The 16,017-nt window shown below is 47.2% G+C and overlaps 1 protein-coding gene across 2 annotated transcripts in view; it reads right to left on the reverse strand.

The window, feature by feature from the left end:
- OCA2 (OCA2 melanosomal transmembrane protein) overlaps positions 1-16,017 on the reverse strand; it is a 200,529-nt gene that overhangs the window by 134,929 nt on the left and 49,583 nt on the right. Inside the window, exons 10-14 of one of the 2 annotated variants that reach the window (XM_069465829.1) lie at positions 9,423-9,494; positions 7,942-8,007; positions 7,241-7,297; positions 6,395-6,519; positions 3,515-3,653 (exon numbers count right to left, since the gene is read on the reverse strand). In XM_069465829.1, the coding sequence (XP_069321930.1) occupies positions 3,515-3,653; positions 6,395-6,519; positions 7,241-7,297; positions 7,942-8,007; positions 9,423-9,494 (459 nt within the window). The remainder of the gene's footprint in view (positions 1-3,514; positions 3,654-6,394; positions 6,520-7,240; positions 7,298-7,941; positions 8,008-9,422; positions 9,495-16,017) is intronic. The other variant, XM_069465830.1, reaches the window with a different exon arrangement.

Here is a 16,017-nt window from a genome sequence, read left to right on the forward strand (position 1 = left end):
GAAGTCTACTTTGTTAGACATTACTATAGCCACTCTAGCTTTCTTCTGATGAGTCTCTGGCCATTCCTTTACTTTTAACCTATTTGTGTCTTTATATTTTAAGTATATGTCTTGTAAGAATCATATATAGACAGTCCTCAACTTACAATGCTACAACTTAACAATTTTTCAACTTCACAATGGTGCAAAACTGTCACAACTTTGATATAATGTATTCAATAAATGACATGATATTTTTAAAACTTTACTATAAAATAGGTTTTGTGTTAGATGATTTTGCCTAACTGTAGGTTAATGAAAGTGTTCTGAGCACATTTAAGGTAGGCTAAACTAAGCTGTGATGTTTAGTAGGTTACGTATATTAAACACATTTTTGACTTAAGATATTTTCAACTTATGATGGGTTTATCTGGAGTACCCCCATTGTAAGTCAAGGAGCATCTGTAGTTGAATGAGGCTTGTTAGTTCAATCTGACAATCCTTGCTTTTTAATTGGGATATACATCCTACTTATATGTTATAAACCCTTACTACAGTATTATTTTGTTTAAACAATTATCTCTTAAAGTGATTTAAATAAGAAGAAGATTATGTGAACTCACTCGTAGTCACCCTTTCTAGTACTCTTTGTTCCTTTGGGAAGATCCATGTTTCCACGTGATGTCATTTTTCTTCTTCCTCAAGGACTTCCTTTAGTATGTCTTACTATGTGGGTCTGTTATTAATTCTTTTAGCTTTTATATATCAGGAAAAGTCTATTTTTGTATATAAGGAAAAGATATTTTCACTGAGTGTAGTATCCTGAGTTGACAGGTTTTTTTCAGTACTTTAAAGATGTTGCTCCATTATCTTCACACTTGCATTGTTTCTGAGGAGAAATATATTGTCATCCTTATCTTTGTTCCCTTGCATGTAGCACATCTTTTCTTTGACAGTTTTAAGATTTTTTCTGTTTATCATTGCTCTCAAACAACTTGATTATGACATGACTTAGTGTAGTGTTCTTCATGTTTCTTGTGCTCTGGTTTTATTGAACTTCTTAAATCTGGGTTTATACCACTCATAAAATTTGAAATTTAAGGACATTTCTTTCTCAGGTGCCTTTTTCTGTTCTCCCCTCTCCTTCGAAGACTAGAATTACATTTATATTAGGCCACTTGAAGTTTTCCCACAGCTCACTAATGCTTTTCATTCTTTGTTATCATCTTTTCACTCCATTTCATTTTAGATCTACGTCTTCAAGTTCGCTAATCTTTTCCTCTGCGATATCTAATCTGCCATTAATCCCAATAAGTATTTTCTATCTCAGATCTCAGACATTATAGTTTTCATCTCTAGAAGCTTGATATGGACCTTTTAAAATATTTTTAATGTTGTTACTTAATGAATATCTGTAATGCAGTAATGGTTTTAATGTCCTAGTCTAATTATAACACCTGTGTCTGTTCTAGGTTGGTTTCCAGTAGTTCATATTATCCTGTCATAGATTATATTTTTTGCTTCTTTCCATGCCTGGTAATTGTTGATCAGATACCAGAATTTGCAAATTTTACCTTGTGTGTTGCTGAATATTTTTGTATTCCTACAAATATTCTTGAGGTTTGTTCTGGGATGCAGTTAGAAATGGTTTGATTCTTTGGGGCCTCTTGATTTTAAGATTAGGTGTAACAGGAGCAGTGTTCAGTCCAGAGCTAATCACCCCTCTCCTCACTACTGAGATAAGACCCTTCTATCCAATGCCCATGAATTAAGAAGTTCCAGTCTGCCTGGCAGGAATAGCCATTATTCCTGTCCCTGTGCATTCTTCCTGGTAGTCTTTTTGGGTTGTTCTTCCCTTTGTCTCAGGTAGTTTCCTCACATGCATGCTCTGATCTGAACACTCTGTTGAATACTTGAAGGGGAGCCCCTAAAGATTTCTGTGGTTCTCTCTTTGGTCAGCTGTGTCCTCTCTGGCACTGTCTTGCAAACTCTAGCTGCCTTGGCCTCCCCAGACTCTCAGCTCCTTCTCCTCAACTCAGGGAGTCCAGTGAGCTCCCTCTGAATTGTTCTCTCTGCACCACATCCTAAAACTCCCTCAAAGCAGTGAGCTAGAGCAATCATAGCGCTTACCTCATTTGTTTCCCATCTTGCAGGGATCACCTTCCTTTTTGCCTAGTGACCACTGTCTTGATTACTATTGTTCCATGTATTTTGTCTGGTTTTGGTTTGGGTTTTTTTGGTTTTGTTTGTTTGGCTGTCCCCAGGCAAATCCAGGCTCTGTCACCCCATCTGGGCCAGAAGCATAAGCTGTGCTATCTTTTTCATTCATACATACCTGCGTGGAAACATTCTGGGATACTATTTGCACCAAAATATTAAGAAGATTTGTCTCTGGTTGGTGGAATTATAATACTTTTTAGTGTGTGTGTGTGTGTGTGTGTGTGTATGAAATTTATGAGTTCTATGATAAATGTATTATTGTGGAATAAAAATAATAATAGAAATTTTTACTAAAAAAAGTTCTTTCCTATACATGAGGTCCATCCTGAGTGATGGGTGCCCTAGAATAGATCACGAGGCCCTGCTACCATCTAATATGCTCCAGGGTGATAAGATCGTGGCTGCATAACAACTCAGCTCACTCAGCAAGACTGGTGAGGTGCTGCCCGGCGGCTTCCCAGAGTAACCAGGGAGTGTCAAGTTTCAACAGTCTCACCAAAGCATCCACGTTACACCCAGAATCTCTAGAACATGGTGGTTCCATGAAGGGGCCATCAATACCAGATAGCCATGAATTTTCAAAGGTTTAAGTATTTTCATGAAAGACAGCATTCCCACTAAACATGCTGACACACTTCACAAACATACACACACAGTAACATATGACCTAGAATAAATAACACCAATTTGGAAGCATTTTTTAATGAAACCTCAGAAAAGAGAGATTGAGAAAATTCTAATGACCGAAGAATGGTAAATGAAAATTAACGATATAGTTCTAATTTTATGTAAAATAGCATTTGCACTCTCTAACACTTTGTCTTCATTATAGTGTACAAAGAAATTTTATATTAATATTTATAGGAACTTTCAAAGAATTTCGAAAAACATTCATTTTCTGACCCTTAAAAAATAAATTTTCAATTCATCATCGGTAAATTTATCTACCACAGCTGAGAAGGGAATCCTCTTTCTCCAGGGCAAGGGGATAGGTCATTTTGTCCTTAATGTTAGTTGGAAGAAACCTCAGTTCTTATTAATATAATTAATGTAATATGCTATGACTAAATATATTGTGTTATCTAATCATTTCTTTAAAAATTTATCAGAACGAGAATGTAGTCACTCTAAGCCAGCTAACTCTAGGTTGGAGGATCAAAACCTACCATCCCACTCTTGGGTGACCAATAGCACTTACTATGAAGAGGCAGCACAGAGGACCTTGATTTCTAGTAGAGGTGTCCACGTTGGACAGAGTGCTAAGTGGGCTGAGGTCTGCATTCACTGGAAGCAACCCCAGTACCCTGGCACATACCATCTTCCTCAACTCCTGGTTGGAAACAATAATGACATTTGGTGGGTCTCCGATGGCAGTGGCAGCTCCTCCAATGTTAGTGAAGATCACTTCTGCAATCAGGACTTGTCTTGGATCAAGGTTGAGCACCTCACATAATCTGTCACAAACGGAGGAAAATCAACGTCGTCTCACCATTCTCATGGTGAAAGGCCCGTGTGCAAACCAAATGCTTTCAAAGCACTTGCTGGTACAAGGGAGGCACATGCACATGCGCACACACACACACACACACACACACACCCGCCGTGAAAAAGGCAGTGCTGGGGGGATGAGCAACTGCAACAGCAGACTCAGGCCACAGCTGACTCTGGGAGTCACGTTTCCTCTGAAAGTTAATCCACCAGCCTCTGAACCACCCGTGTGGTAAGTACCCTTTCCCCAGCCCCAGGTCTGGAGGAGCAGTCTCGTGTGTGCAGGCCCTCGCACAGGTGAATGGGTGCTGCCACCAGACCCTCCGCATCAGGGTGGGGCAGCACAGGGAGCACTGGTGGCTCATACGGAGCCGCTGACTTAGTCTTTATCCACCTTTCCTTTCTCAGATGCCAAGGCCCTAAGCTCTGCCCTCCCCTCTGCTCTTTTTCTACTATTAATAATGACTGACTTCTTCCTTAGAGAAGGAGCACACTCTGCAGCCATGGTTCTCCACATGGCTGCACACTGGATTTGTCTCAGAATCTTGGAGAGTCCTACAGCCTGGCCCACCTCACACCAATCCCAGGACTGGGCCTGGGCGGCAGCAAAGGTGGGTCCAGTGCAGAAGGTGCAGAAAGCACATCACGGCCTCCTCTACCCTGGCGCACTCCCATACAGGGGTCGGGCCCTGCTGCACTCAGCAGCCAGCCCACCACCTCCTGGCCCTCAGCTCATAGCACAGCCTTCCCCTCCACTGCTGGGAGGAGCAGACAGGCCCACAGACTTGTGAGGAAGCTGAGGTAGAAGTGTGTCTGGGGACCAGGAGCAGGAGTGACCCCACACATGAGCATCAGTCCCCTGGCGGCAGCAGTGCTCAGCTGAAGAGGCCCAAGTATCTGCTTCCAGCAGGAAGATAATTTGTACGCGCCAGTCAATACCACCAGGCAAGGCACAGCAGCTCCAATCTCATGGGCCTAGGATTTTAACTGTGAGGACGAAAGCTACTCAGGCCAGACACAGGCAGAAGAATATGATCAACACATACAAAGTCATGAAGAATATGGTCATAGAAATGGTGGGTCTTAGCACACCAGCACTTGAACCTTGAAAGATGTAATTTTTTGACTAATAAATGGAACCGCTGCTCTAACAACATTACAAAGCCAGTTCCTGAGCAGTGACGATATAAACAAATTCTGGCAAGGCTGAGACAACCCTCGGCTGTGGGCTGTACAGGGGTGCTGGGAACAAGGTACCCGCCACACCTCAGCCCTAGAATCCCGTTCTCACCAGCTGCCGAGGGATAGCGTGGCGACAGCTGGGATCCGGGGCATGTGGGTGGCACCGCCATTCTCAAACCAGGCCAGCCACAGAGTCGTGCTGGTTAGAAGAGGGTAGGGGGCCTGCCTCTTGTCTCCTGTCATGCCCAAGAGATTTAGTCCCATTAGTAGCACATGTTACGGTCTACAGCACCCCTCGAACACGTCCGCTCCATCCCTCACTCACCCTCAGCCCTGCAGAGAAAGGCTGAGAGTCCAGCACTCCCTGGGCTGGACAGGGGTAGTGACAATGTGGCCAAGCCTGCAGGAGCCTGGGTACAAGCCTCAGCTTCCACACTGAGGCAAGAGATGGCCTCAGATGCTGCAGCCACATCCATGGGGGTGCTGGCTGCTCTCTGCTCCTCCCTCCCCTCCTCACGCCCCAACTCACACCTCTAGCAGCCACCCCCAGAATTAATCCTGAGCCCAAGAAGCAGCATCTTGCTGGTGCCTTTGAACTTGCTCTGCCTCCTGCCTGTGTCCAGGCAGGTCCCTCCTCTCACAGAGCCCTCAGCACATTCGCTCAGGTTCAGCCCTTTGCTGGTACAACCCAGATCAGTACGGCTAAAGTGACTTGTTCAAGGGCCTACTACCTACCAGGACCCTGTGAGCCCTTGGGGGCAGCTTTCTCACCTCCATATCCCCAGGCCCAGCCAAGCACCAGCTGGTGTTGGGCCCAAGTAGGAGAGGACCCAGGCTTGGGAGCCTGAGGCTGATATGCTGGGGAACCATGTTTAAAACACAGAACATAAAGTACGGAAACACACTGGGGTCCACATCTTCACTTGGGACCTGTGCGAGGACCCAGACTGAAGCTCAAGCTTCAGTAGATTCCGGGCAAACAGCCTGTGACATTCAGTAAGTGTGGGATGACTTAAATGGATGGAATTAAAAGAAATGGAATCGTATCAAACTAAATTTCCCTTTCCCAGGTTTACCCTGCGAAGCCTGGCCAGGCCGAGCCCCGACTCTGGGGAGCCCAGTTACTCCTGTGACCCTCGAGCCTCTAAGGGGAAGCTCTCACACTGGCACGGATGTCCCTGCCAAGCCAGCCAGGTGGCAGATGAAGATGGGGAGGACGTGCACAAGGACTCCTGGCACCTGATGGTAAGGGACAAGGTTCTCACCCACATCCCCAAGCCCACAGGAGCATGACCTCCAGGAAAGCACGGCCTGCGTCTTCCCACTCCCTGCAGGATCTGTGCCACCCGGCTACCGCTACACTGCCACTGTGGAGCGCCCCGCAGTCACACGAAGCAGATGCTGGCTCGCTGGAGAGCTGTGAGTGTGGGCACTTACCAGCCGCCTCCTCCCAGGTGTGAGAGCGGAAAACCTATGCCTGCCCCGAACCTGGTGGTGATACCCTCGGCAGACGTACCCTGCATACCTTATGGTCACAGGAGTGAAGAGGAGCATCGTGGTGACATTGTCCAAGAAGGCAGAGAGCACAGCAGCAATGAGACACAGCATGATGATCATGGCCCACACTCTTCCCCGGGACAGTCGGTATGCCTGGGGCACGCACGCAGAAGGAACAAGCCAGAATCAGCAGGTTTGTAGAACAAATGCTACTTTTCATTAGTGATGCTAAGGAACAGGGATCTAAACAAACACGGCACGTGGGTGCAGACTTAGACACACGGAGTCCTAGGTCTGCTGAGATGAGATAGTGATGGCCATGCTGGGCACTGTGGTCCACACCGATTCTCCTTCTTCACAGTGCCCCCGTCTCGAGGTGACAGCCCCCATTCCCTTTAACATCATCTAGTGTTTGGGTTAGACAGCCTGGCTGTGGCATCTGCAATCCATGTGACCCTAGTGTCTGCTGATTTTTAGGGACCTAAGAGATACTCTTAGTACCAAAGGATGGGAGGAAGAGGCCAGAATATACAAGACGGTGCATGAAGATGACAAAAATCACAGCACAGGTCTATCGTTCAGAGTTTGCAAAGGGCTTTGTTGGATAATTTTAAAAAGAACTTTTCAGTTCCAAAAAAAAAGTGCCAAGCACAGCACTGGCCCTGCATTAGCAGGGCCTGGCAAGACCTCGTCTCACAGCAACATTCTGGGGGCCAGCACCTGCTGCTGCATCCCCCCAGGGGTCCAGTTAAAAAGTGAAATGGATGGAATTTTACAATATTTGCACTAAATGATAGTTTAGTTTCCTAAACATATAATGTCAATAAAATAAATATATCAATTAATTCGTTCAAAACATTAATATCACACCTACCTTTACAGCACAATATTCAAAAAACCCGGTTTCTGAAAATATGGCTACTAAGATCATCTATGGGGAAAAGAGAAAAGGAGATGAGAATCTTAGCAGAGCACCACACTGAAACGGCGTGAGCATGATCAGTGCAAAGGTGAGCTCCAGCCCCCGACAGCGACCACATCACCAACTGGTGTATGACTCGGGTCCCACACTAGCCCACTTGTGCTTTGAAAGTCTTCTACAAGCTACCAGTGACATTCCTCACTGCACACAGCACAGGGCGGCCACTGGACAATATGATAAGTGGGCACACACCCAAACTATTACTTAGGGACAATATCTTCCTTTATCCATACAATTAAAGGTATTTTTCAATCACTGAGTCTCTTATATGGTTCAATTATTTGGGATATTCCATTGTTTTATTTTAAGGGCAGTAATGCAAAACAATTGCTAACTTTTCTAAGTGGCAATGCTATTTCATTGTCAGACAGGCCTCAGACTGACGTTCTCCAGCTAACTAACCAGCACCAGTCGTTCCGTTTCTCCGCAGGAGGAATTAGCTAGGCCTGCACTCACGTGTCCCAATCAAGCCCTAATCGTCACACGGCACAGTGTCTTTAATATAATCAAGGATTATCTGCAGTGGCAGCAAAAGAGAAGGACCCAGGCTGCGGCGGGCTCGGAGCCCATCCCGCTGGGAGGGCTGTAATTACCATGCCAAACAGCAGGGCCAGGGTCTCAAAATCAATCCACTCCACCACGTGGGTCAGGCTGGGTCTCTGCAATCAAAGCACAAATTTTCCAATTAATCCTGCGCGTCCCCTCCCAGTGATAAGCTCGATAAATAGGCTGCCTTTTACTGCAAACCCACTCACTGGGCCAGAGTTGGAAATCACACCATCCACTTGCCTTTGAAATTGGATTACATTGTTGCTGAAAAACACTCATGACCCAAGGCATCTGTGATGTCAAACCTATGCATTTAGTAATTTAAAAAATTGTTTTTTAACCCTGTCCCCGGCCAATCTATGAAGAACTGCAGCCTGGACGGCAGGATTGGCCCTTGAGGTTACATTCTTAGTGGAGTCCATGTGTGCCTTCCTCAGCATCGTGGCCTGAGGCCAGGTGACAGGAAGCAGGATGACCATCTGTCCTGCTCTCCATCCGCCCCCAAATCTTACAGGGAATATGAGGGGACAGCTCTGCAGGGTCTGGCTATTGGGAAGGGCTGCACAATGGGTGACCCAGGGGCCTTCCCACAGCACGTGCCTGCTACGTGCCACATTAGCAATCTTCAAAATGAAATCGACTGCTACTCTGCTACACTGATAAAAACAACAGCGGTTTTATGTCTAAGTTTTAGGGTTCTGGGATGTTTTACCTTCAGGATTAGCATTCGTTTATACCAACTCTAGCCAAGAAAAAAAGTTCAAATTCTTACTACTGCTTTCAGGCTGGGCCGACATTCAAATTTTAAATTTAAAAAAAAACTAAAACCATAATAAATGGCTGACTCAGCATACATACCCCACATAGTTTTCTAAACTAGTTATTATTCCTTGGTTGATTGAATGACCTTTAGCAGTTTTCAGAATAATCCCATTGAATTCCATAGAGGTGTTTCCAGATCCAGTTGTGTGTGTGGTCACCTCTGGGTGAGCCCTTAATTCGGTTCCAGCATCGTCCCTCAAACAACTCTGGGCCACCATCTGCAGGGTCTCTGTTGCTTCCCTACATTTATTCCCCACATCTCTGCTAGATGGGCCACGCTCAGACCCTACCAGGGCACCGTCACCCCCATACATGCATTACCAGGGGCCTCCTGATGTCTGCAGGACAGAACCCGACTCCCAACTCCCAGCTCTGCTCCAGCTGGGATGGGCCCCTCTTGTTCCCCAGGGCTGACAACACCCAGATCTAGCCCAACCCTACTCCACTACACAGCCCTTGGCAGATGCATGACCACGAGGAGCCTTTCCTCAGCCAAAAGGGAGAACACCATCACTGGGCTTGTGTGTGATAAAATCAAATGAAAAATACCCATCAGTGCTGTAGCTTGTTGGTTCCTGGGCAAAAACACGGAAGTGGCATCTAAAATATTGAAAAACACCAGCTAAAGCCTAAATCCTGAAATGTCTTTGAGTCTGACATTCTATCAAGTGGCAAGCCAGGGACTGGGAACATTACAACTCACGTCTCCAACGACAGCCAGGGCCGCTAGCGCTGCAAGGGAACCCAGCATGGCTGCCAGAGTTCTGTGAACAATCTGGAAAGAAACAGAGGACATTATTGCATTCCAGTCCTCCAGGGATTTCCCACACACGGAAGCCTGTGTTGACATGAGTATGTGTCTACATCTGCCACTGTATCCCACATCTACCAAAATGATAAATAACTCACAGGTCTTGATATGTCAGGGTCAGGACACCCCACAGACATATACAACCACCACCAGCCAATGAAGCTGCTTTCATTCTTTCATTTCCTGAATGACTACATGACCCTGGTAAGACGGTAGAGGGCTGGACACAGTGTGCTGCACGAGGACACCCGCAGCAATGTGTCATGAATTATCTGCCACGTGCTCCCCAGGCAACTGGACCATCAGTTCGATAACATGAATCAGTTATTCCCAATTACTGAAACTGTTATCAAGCCAAAAGTACACAGTTAAATGCAACATGGGACAGAGGGACCAGACACACGCCCTGCAAGATGCTGCGGAAACCTTCCTAGGAGACCGAAGGAGGGTGGAAAGGGCAGAGAGAGCCCCACAGGCAGTGCAGCAATGATAATGTCAGAAGTGCTGGAAGCAAGCACAGATCCAGGCCTCGCACAGGCCAGCAGGGCACTGTCCTTCCCAGGAGTGAGACAGGACACTGGCCTGAAGGCTGGCCAGGTCCTGCCAGCACACGGAGGTCCAGGACGGCATAGCCAGGCACCCGTGTTCATGCCCCGTGCACACTGCTGCGCTGGTGTTTCGCGACAGAGGATGTGCTCGTAAACGAGGGCAAGGAAGCATGGAATCCACAAAGCCCAAATTCTCCCTACCTCACCACAGCGGCTGGCAAGACACAACTGGCAAGTGGGCCCTCTGCTCACTGTGGCGCGAGTGCCAAATGCTGGCTGAGCGCAGGGAGTACTGTGTGACCTCACCGCCCACGAGTGCTCCATGTACACACTCTTCGGGGCTTCTTAGAAGCACAGGACCTCAGGGTCAGCAGATGTCTGGAGATCCACTCTCTCACCTGCTCCCGTCCTCACTCCAGTGCTCCCTGGGCACAGGCACTGTCCCCAAAACAAGCCCCATACCCCAAGCTGCCCTGGCCCCACTGCCCCGGCCTCTTTCAGCCCACTCCCTGAGCTCAAGCTCGGAGAGATGGCTTGAGAGTGATGCAGAACCACGATCTCAGGCTGTTGTTCCCCGGCCCAGTGGCACCCACATAGACTCCGGCATGGGTGGGTCCCAGGTACCCGCAGAGCATGGGCACGCCCCAGCAGCGCGAGCCCCACGGGTATACAGACACCCTGGTCCTTCTCCTTATGGGTCTCCTTGCAATTCATTGACCCTTCCACTGACCAGAGTAGCCCCAGGAAGAACATTAGTCAGTCGTCATATTTTCAACATGTAAAGGCAACCTACGCCATCCAAAGACTTGCGCAAACTAGATCCTACAAATGGGGATCCTACCGACCCGTGAAGGCTCATCTGTGAGCCCTGCGGCCGACTGTGGGCTCTTACGGCTCCTGTCCCCACCTGGTGTGGACACAGGGCCCCGGCCATACGAGAGAGGGGCAGGCTGTCCTGTCCTGGAGAACACCTGCCTGGGGCCACCAGTCTACACCCTGGGAGGTCTCAGGTGCAGGAGAGCATATAAGCCAGTTCTCAGCCCCAGTGTGATGTGGCTGAGCTGTGTTAGGCCCTAACTCTGCCTGAGGGGGGTCCCGTGGGCTGCAGAGTACTGCCCAACCCCACATTGCCCCCTCTCCTGGAGGAGGTCGGTGGGGGTGGGGCACAACCTGGATCCCAGCACCCGCCCTGCTCCCGGGAGCAGTGATGCTCTGGGAACCAACTCTCCAACCACAGGGGGCAGGTGACAAGTCAGATGCCCTCTGCCTCTGAGCGGTGTGGGCGCAGAGAGTGAGCCAGCCACTGGGACTTGAGAGAGCGCCCGGCCATCTCACCTCACCCCCACACACACACTCAGCTACACCCTCAGGCCTCACACACTCACACTAACACACACTTGCACACAGTCTCACACCCTCACATACTAACTTGCACATGCACACTCATACACAGTACACAGTCTCCCACACACAGACACAACACATAGTCACACACATTCTCACATTCAGTCACACGCTGTCACACAGAGACACATGGTCTCACATACCCTTACTCTGGCACTCAGAGTCCCACATAAACACATGCACGTCACGTCACATATACTGACTCTTACACACTCACAAACATGTACCCCAGATGTCCTTCCATGTGACCCCTTGAGCTCACACAGCCAGATCTTCCGATTACAAACAAGGCCCTGACCAATCGTCCAACCCATCCACCCCTCTGAACCTTGGATTTCCTCTTGCACATAAAAGAGAAGTCACCCTGCCTCGCAATGTGGCTGTGAAGGTAAACTGTGTGTGCGCCTCACTGTGCACTGCCCATGTGAGCGGGATGACATGTCAGGGTGTGGAGAAAGTAGGCAGGCTCGGGCGCCTCCTCTCAGCTGTGCCCTGCAGCTCAGTGGCCACATGTGTCCTTGGGCCTCTCCACCTCCCCTCCCCAGGAGGGGACCGGTGCCACAGAAAGAGCTTGGATATGGCACGACCCTGAGTTCATTCCTGCCTCTCTCACCCACGAAGGTGTGATTCCTCCCATGCCCATTTCTCCACCTGTAAACAGGAGTGTCACAGCTCTCGCCTGGGGCCTTTGAATTGGTTTGCTAGGACTGCTTTCACACACTGCCACGGGCCTCTCTCCTGCAGTTCTGGAGGTCAGAAGTCCAGCAAGGGTGTCGGTGGGCCACAACTGCAGTGTCAGCAGGGCAGCGTTCCTTCCGCAGGCTCTAGGGCAGAATCAGGGTCCTCACCTTCCCGTAGAGGCCACCCAGATTCCACAGCCAGGACCCCTCTTTTCCACCTTCCAAGCCATCAACAGTGGATCAAGTCCTCACACCACACCTCTATGATCCTATTCCATAGTCACATCTCCCTCTGACCATAGCTGAGAAGGTTTTTCCACTTGTAGGCACCTACTGGGCCCACCCAGACAATCCCACATCTCAAGGTCAGGTCCTTAACTTAATCACTCTGCAAAGTCCCTTTTGCCACGTAAGGTCACATATGCAAACAGCCTGGGGATAAGGATGTAGACATCTTGGGTAGAGGGTCATTATTCAGCCTACCGCAGCTTTTCAGAATTAAATGACATGACATACGCAAGCACAAAGCCAGACCAGGGTAGGAGCATAACCGACATCCGTTCACTTTCGCAGCCTTCTGGGCTCTGGCTGTAGACATGTCCCAGCTCCTGGAGAAGCGCCACAGCCTGGTGAGAAGCCTGGGCTCCAAAGGCAGCCACTGGGCAGCAAACCCTCACTCCACCTTTCCCAGCTCAGGGACTTTGGGCGAGTGATCTGACTTCGCTGTGCTTGGATGTCCTCATCTATAAAATGGAGCTGATGATAAAGCCTGCCTTGTGGGGTTGTCTACTAACACACACAGAATTCTCAGAACAGGGCTTGCCCCTCCACACGTTACCTCTTGTGGGTGTCAACATTGTCATCATTATCTTTGACATCAAAGCCCTCAAGTCTCACTGTGGCCCTTCTTCATGCACTGGCTTCCTTTTCCCCCCAACCTTCACCCACCCATCTCCTATTTGATCTGGCTGCAAACAACAGGGTGATCCACCTCACTGCCTGCCTATGAAGGAATAGCCGAGGACCTGCATGAGAGAACCACCCAGGACTGCCAGCCCTGGAAAGGTTCCACCTTCCTTCAAGACCAGTCTGCAAAACATTTGCCATTTTTCTAAGGAATCATGTGGCTGCCCACTTTGAGAAGCCTTGAAATATTGGATTGTGAGTGTGTCAGAAGAAACTGCGGGCAGCATGGCCCAGTGGTCACAGACCTGGGTCCCATCTTGACTCCTTCAACTGCAAAAATGTCTTTGCAATTCAGTGTACATGTCTGTTAAGCAAAGGGTGTGTGTTACATAATCCACGAGTTTTCCTGCAGTTCTGAAGGAGTGCTTCTTAAAGAATAGTCCTTTTCAAGGGAGAAAAGGAAAGGTATCTCTGGAACGAGGTAATGAAGCAAATTTGCGGATGCTACAGAAAGCTGTATGCTCCAGGAATCAGTAGTAAGGAGAGGCTCGCAGACAGAAGGAAATGAATTAGGGGGGCACAGCCATTGGCCACAGCTATAATTTAAATTTCAGCCTTGCAAAATATAACAAGAACAGAAATTAGGAAAACCTAACTTAGAGGTTCCCACCGAAAAACAGCTTGTGACATGTGCACTGCATTCTGAAATGCAGCATCTTCCCTCTCTCCAAATATGCTTCCCACTTCTGTAAATCACAGGGGTGACTCCCTGGAAGACTAAAGGTGTTCTCTATTCAGCTTTCTTGAATTTAATTTCACAATTAATTGTTAAACCAAACACTACATGAACTCCTGAATTAGATATGAAAGTACCCGGAGCAATAAAACGATCTTACACAAAGCCTGCATCATTTTGCTTCAACTAGATAAAGTGGGTAAAGGGAAAGAAATGGCCTGTGTGTTTCCAGCAGAAAGGAGCCCATGGTGGCAATCCTTCTTAAAACATAATTCCAGGGGTTGAGTGAAGGACACATGGGGATAAAGTATTATCTCCTTTATGTTATGAAATATTTTTCATTAAGACTGTGTCAGAACAGTTTTAATATAATTTTATGTGGAATAAGGACATAGAGGCCTTAGCTGTGATAATGGAATTTTTAGAATGCTGCACTGGGACATCTCCTGGAGCCCCATTATAGTTGCAAAGTGCAAGAGTTAGGAGGATCATTCCAACTTAGCTCTTGGGAGCTTTCAACAGAACTACTTTACAAGGATGAGAGATACAGCCCCAAATCCTTAGGCAAGAAAGTGTCAATCAGGATTATCTGCAGGACCAGAAATACAAATAAGCCAAGGTATTTCTTGAAATAGTTTCATCCTGTCAAGCTATTAAAAGACCTAAGGGAACCCAGGCTGGCCTTTTGTTCCTGCTCAGTCACTCATGGGTCACAAAGTCAGGGGTGGACCAAGACCCCCACTCAGGAGCCAGGTTAGACCAGACCCAGAGGACCTCAGCACCTGTCTCAAATATCCGAAGATGCCCTGGAAGCATTTTGTTTGATATTTACTGAGCTCTTGCTCTGTGCCAGGCACTGTCCAAGGCACTGGAATCAACCCTGAAGAAAAGCAGAAGACAACATACATAACAAGTGAGATAGAGCACCTATGACACAGCGGGTGAGGAAGGATGAGGGAAGAGGCCACAGCCTGAGGCAGAAGCAGCTGGCAGCAGCAGATAGGGGGCTGAAGGGGTGTGTGGGTGGGTCTGCAGGCTGCCCCAAAACACACTCCCCTGAGTGGAGTGGGGTGCAGATGGCAGTGGCACAACAAGAGTCTAGAGACCTCAAGTTCTGGAGAAACAACTCTGCCTCAAGACAAGACAATGTCTGAGTCCTCACCCAAGGTAAATTCTACCCCTAGAGTAGATTCTAGAAACACTGCAATGCTCACTCCACTTCTGGAGACCCCATAGGACTAATGATTGCATCCAGCCCTCCCCTCATAATATGGACCCTCCAAGGGGTGGGGGGCCCTCGGGAGTTCTGGAAGCACAGAAGTTACAGAAACACAAGGTAGAACATACTATTCTCCAAACACCTCTGAAAACCTTCTCCACCTTCTATATCAACTCACAGACAAAACAAAAGGATGGTGTTGGGGTTTCAAGTTGTTGCTTGGCCTAATTATATACAATTTCTATTTGCAAATTACACCGGTATTATAAAACAGTGAAAAATCACATTACTTTAAGCTCACAGAACATTCACCAAGATAGACCATAAACTTGGCCATAAAAAAAAATCAACAAATTTAAAGAATTGAATATAGAGTAGGCTCTCTGATTGTAAGTGAATTAAACCATAATTCAGTAACAGAAAAACAACAGGAAAATCTTTAACATTTAAAAATTAAGCAGAACACTTCTAAATAATCTATGGATCAAAGAGGAAGTCTCAAGGGAAATAAAAAAATAGAAAGAACTAAATGAAATTGAAAACATAACAGATCAAAATCTGCAGGATGCAGCTAAAGCAGTGCTGACAGGAAAAACTATGGTAATAAATACTCACATTAGGAAAGAGGGATTTGTTCCAGGTATATAAGTCTGACCCCATATTCTACAATAAATTAATGCAACCCAACATATCAAATTGCTAATAAAAAAATCATATGATCGTGTCAATTGACAAATAAAAGGCATTGACAAAATTCAATGCCTAATTATGGTTAAAAATAAAAAACTCTCAGTACACTAGAATAAGAAAGGAATATCCTCAATCTCATAAAAAGTATCCACAAAAAACTTACAAGGAATATTTACTTAATGATGAAAGATTGGATGTTTTTCTTTTAAGATTGGGAACAAGGCAAGGACAGTCACTCTCACCATTCTCATTCTAGCCACTACAATAAGGCAATAAAAATAAATTAAAGGCATACAGATTGGAA

Source organism: Eulemur rufifrons, chromosome 3 (genome assembly GCF_041146395.1).
Source record: "Eulemur rufifrons isolate Redbay chromosome 3, OSU_ERuf_1, whole genome shotgun sequence".
In the NCBI taxonomy this organism is placed as follows: Eukaryota; Metazoa; Chordata; class Mammalia; order Primates; family Lemuridae; genus Eulemur; species Eulemur rufifrons.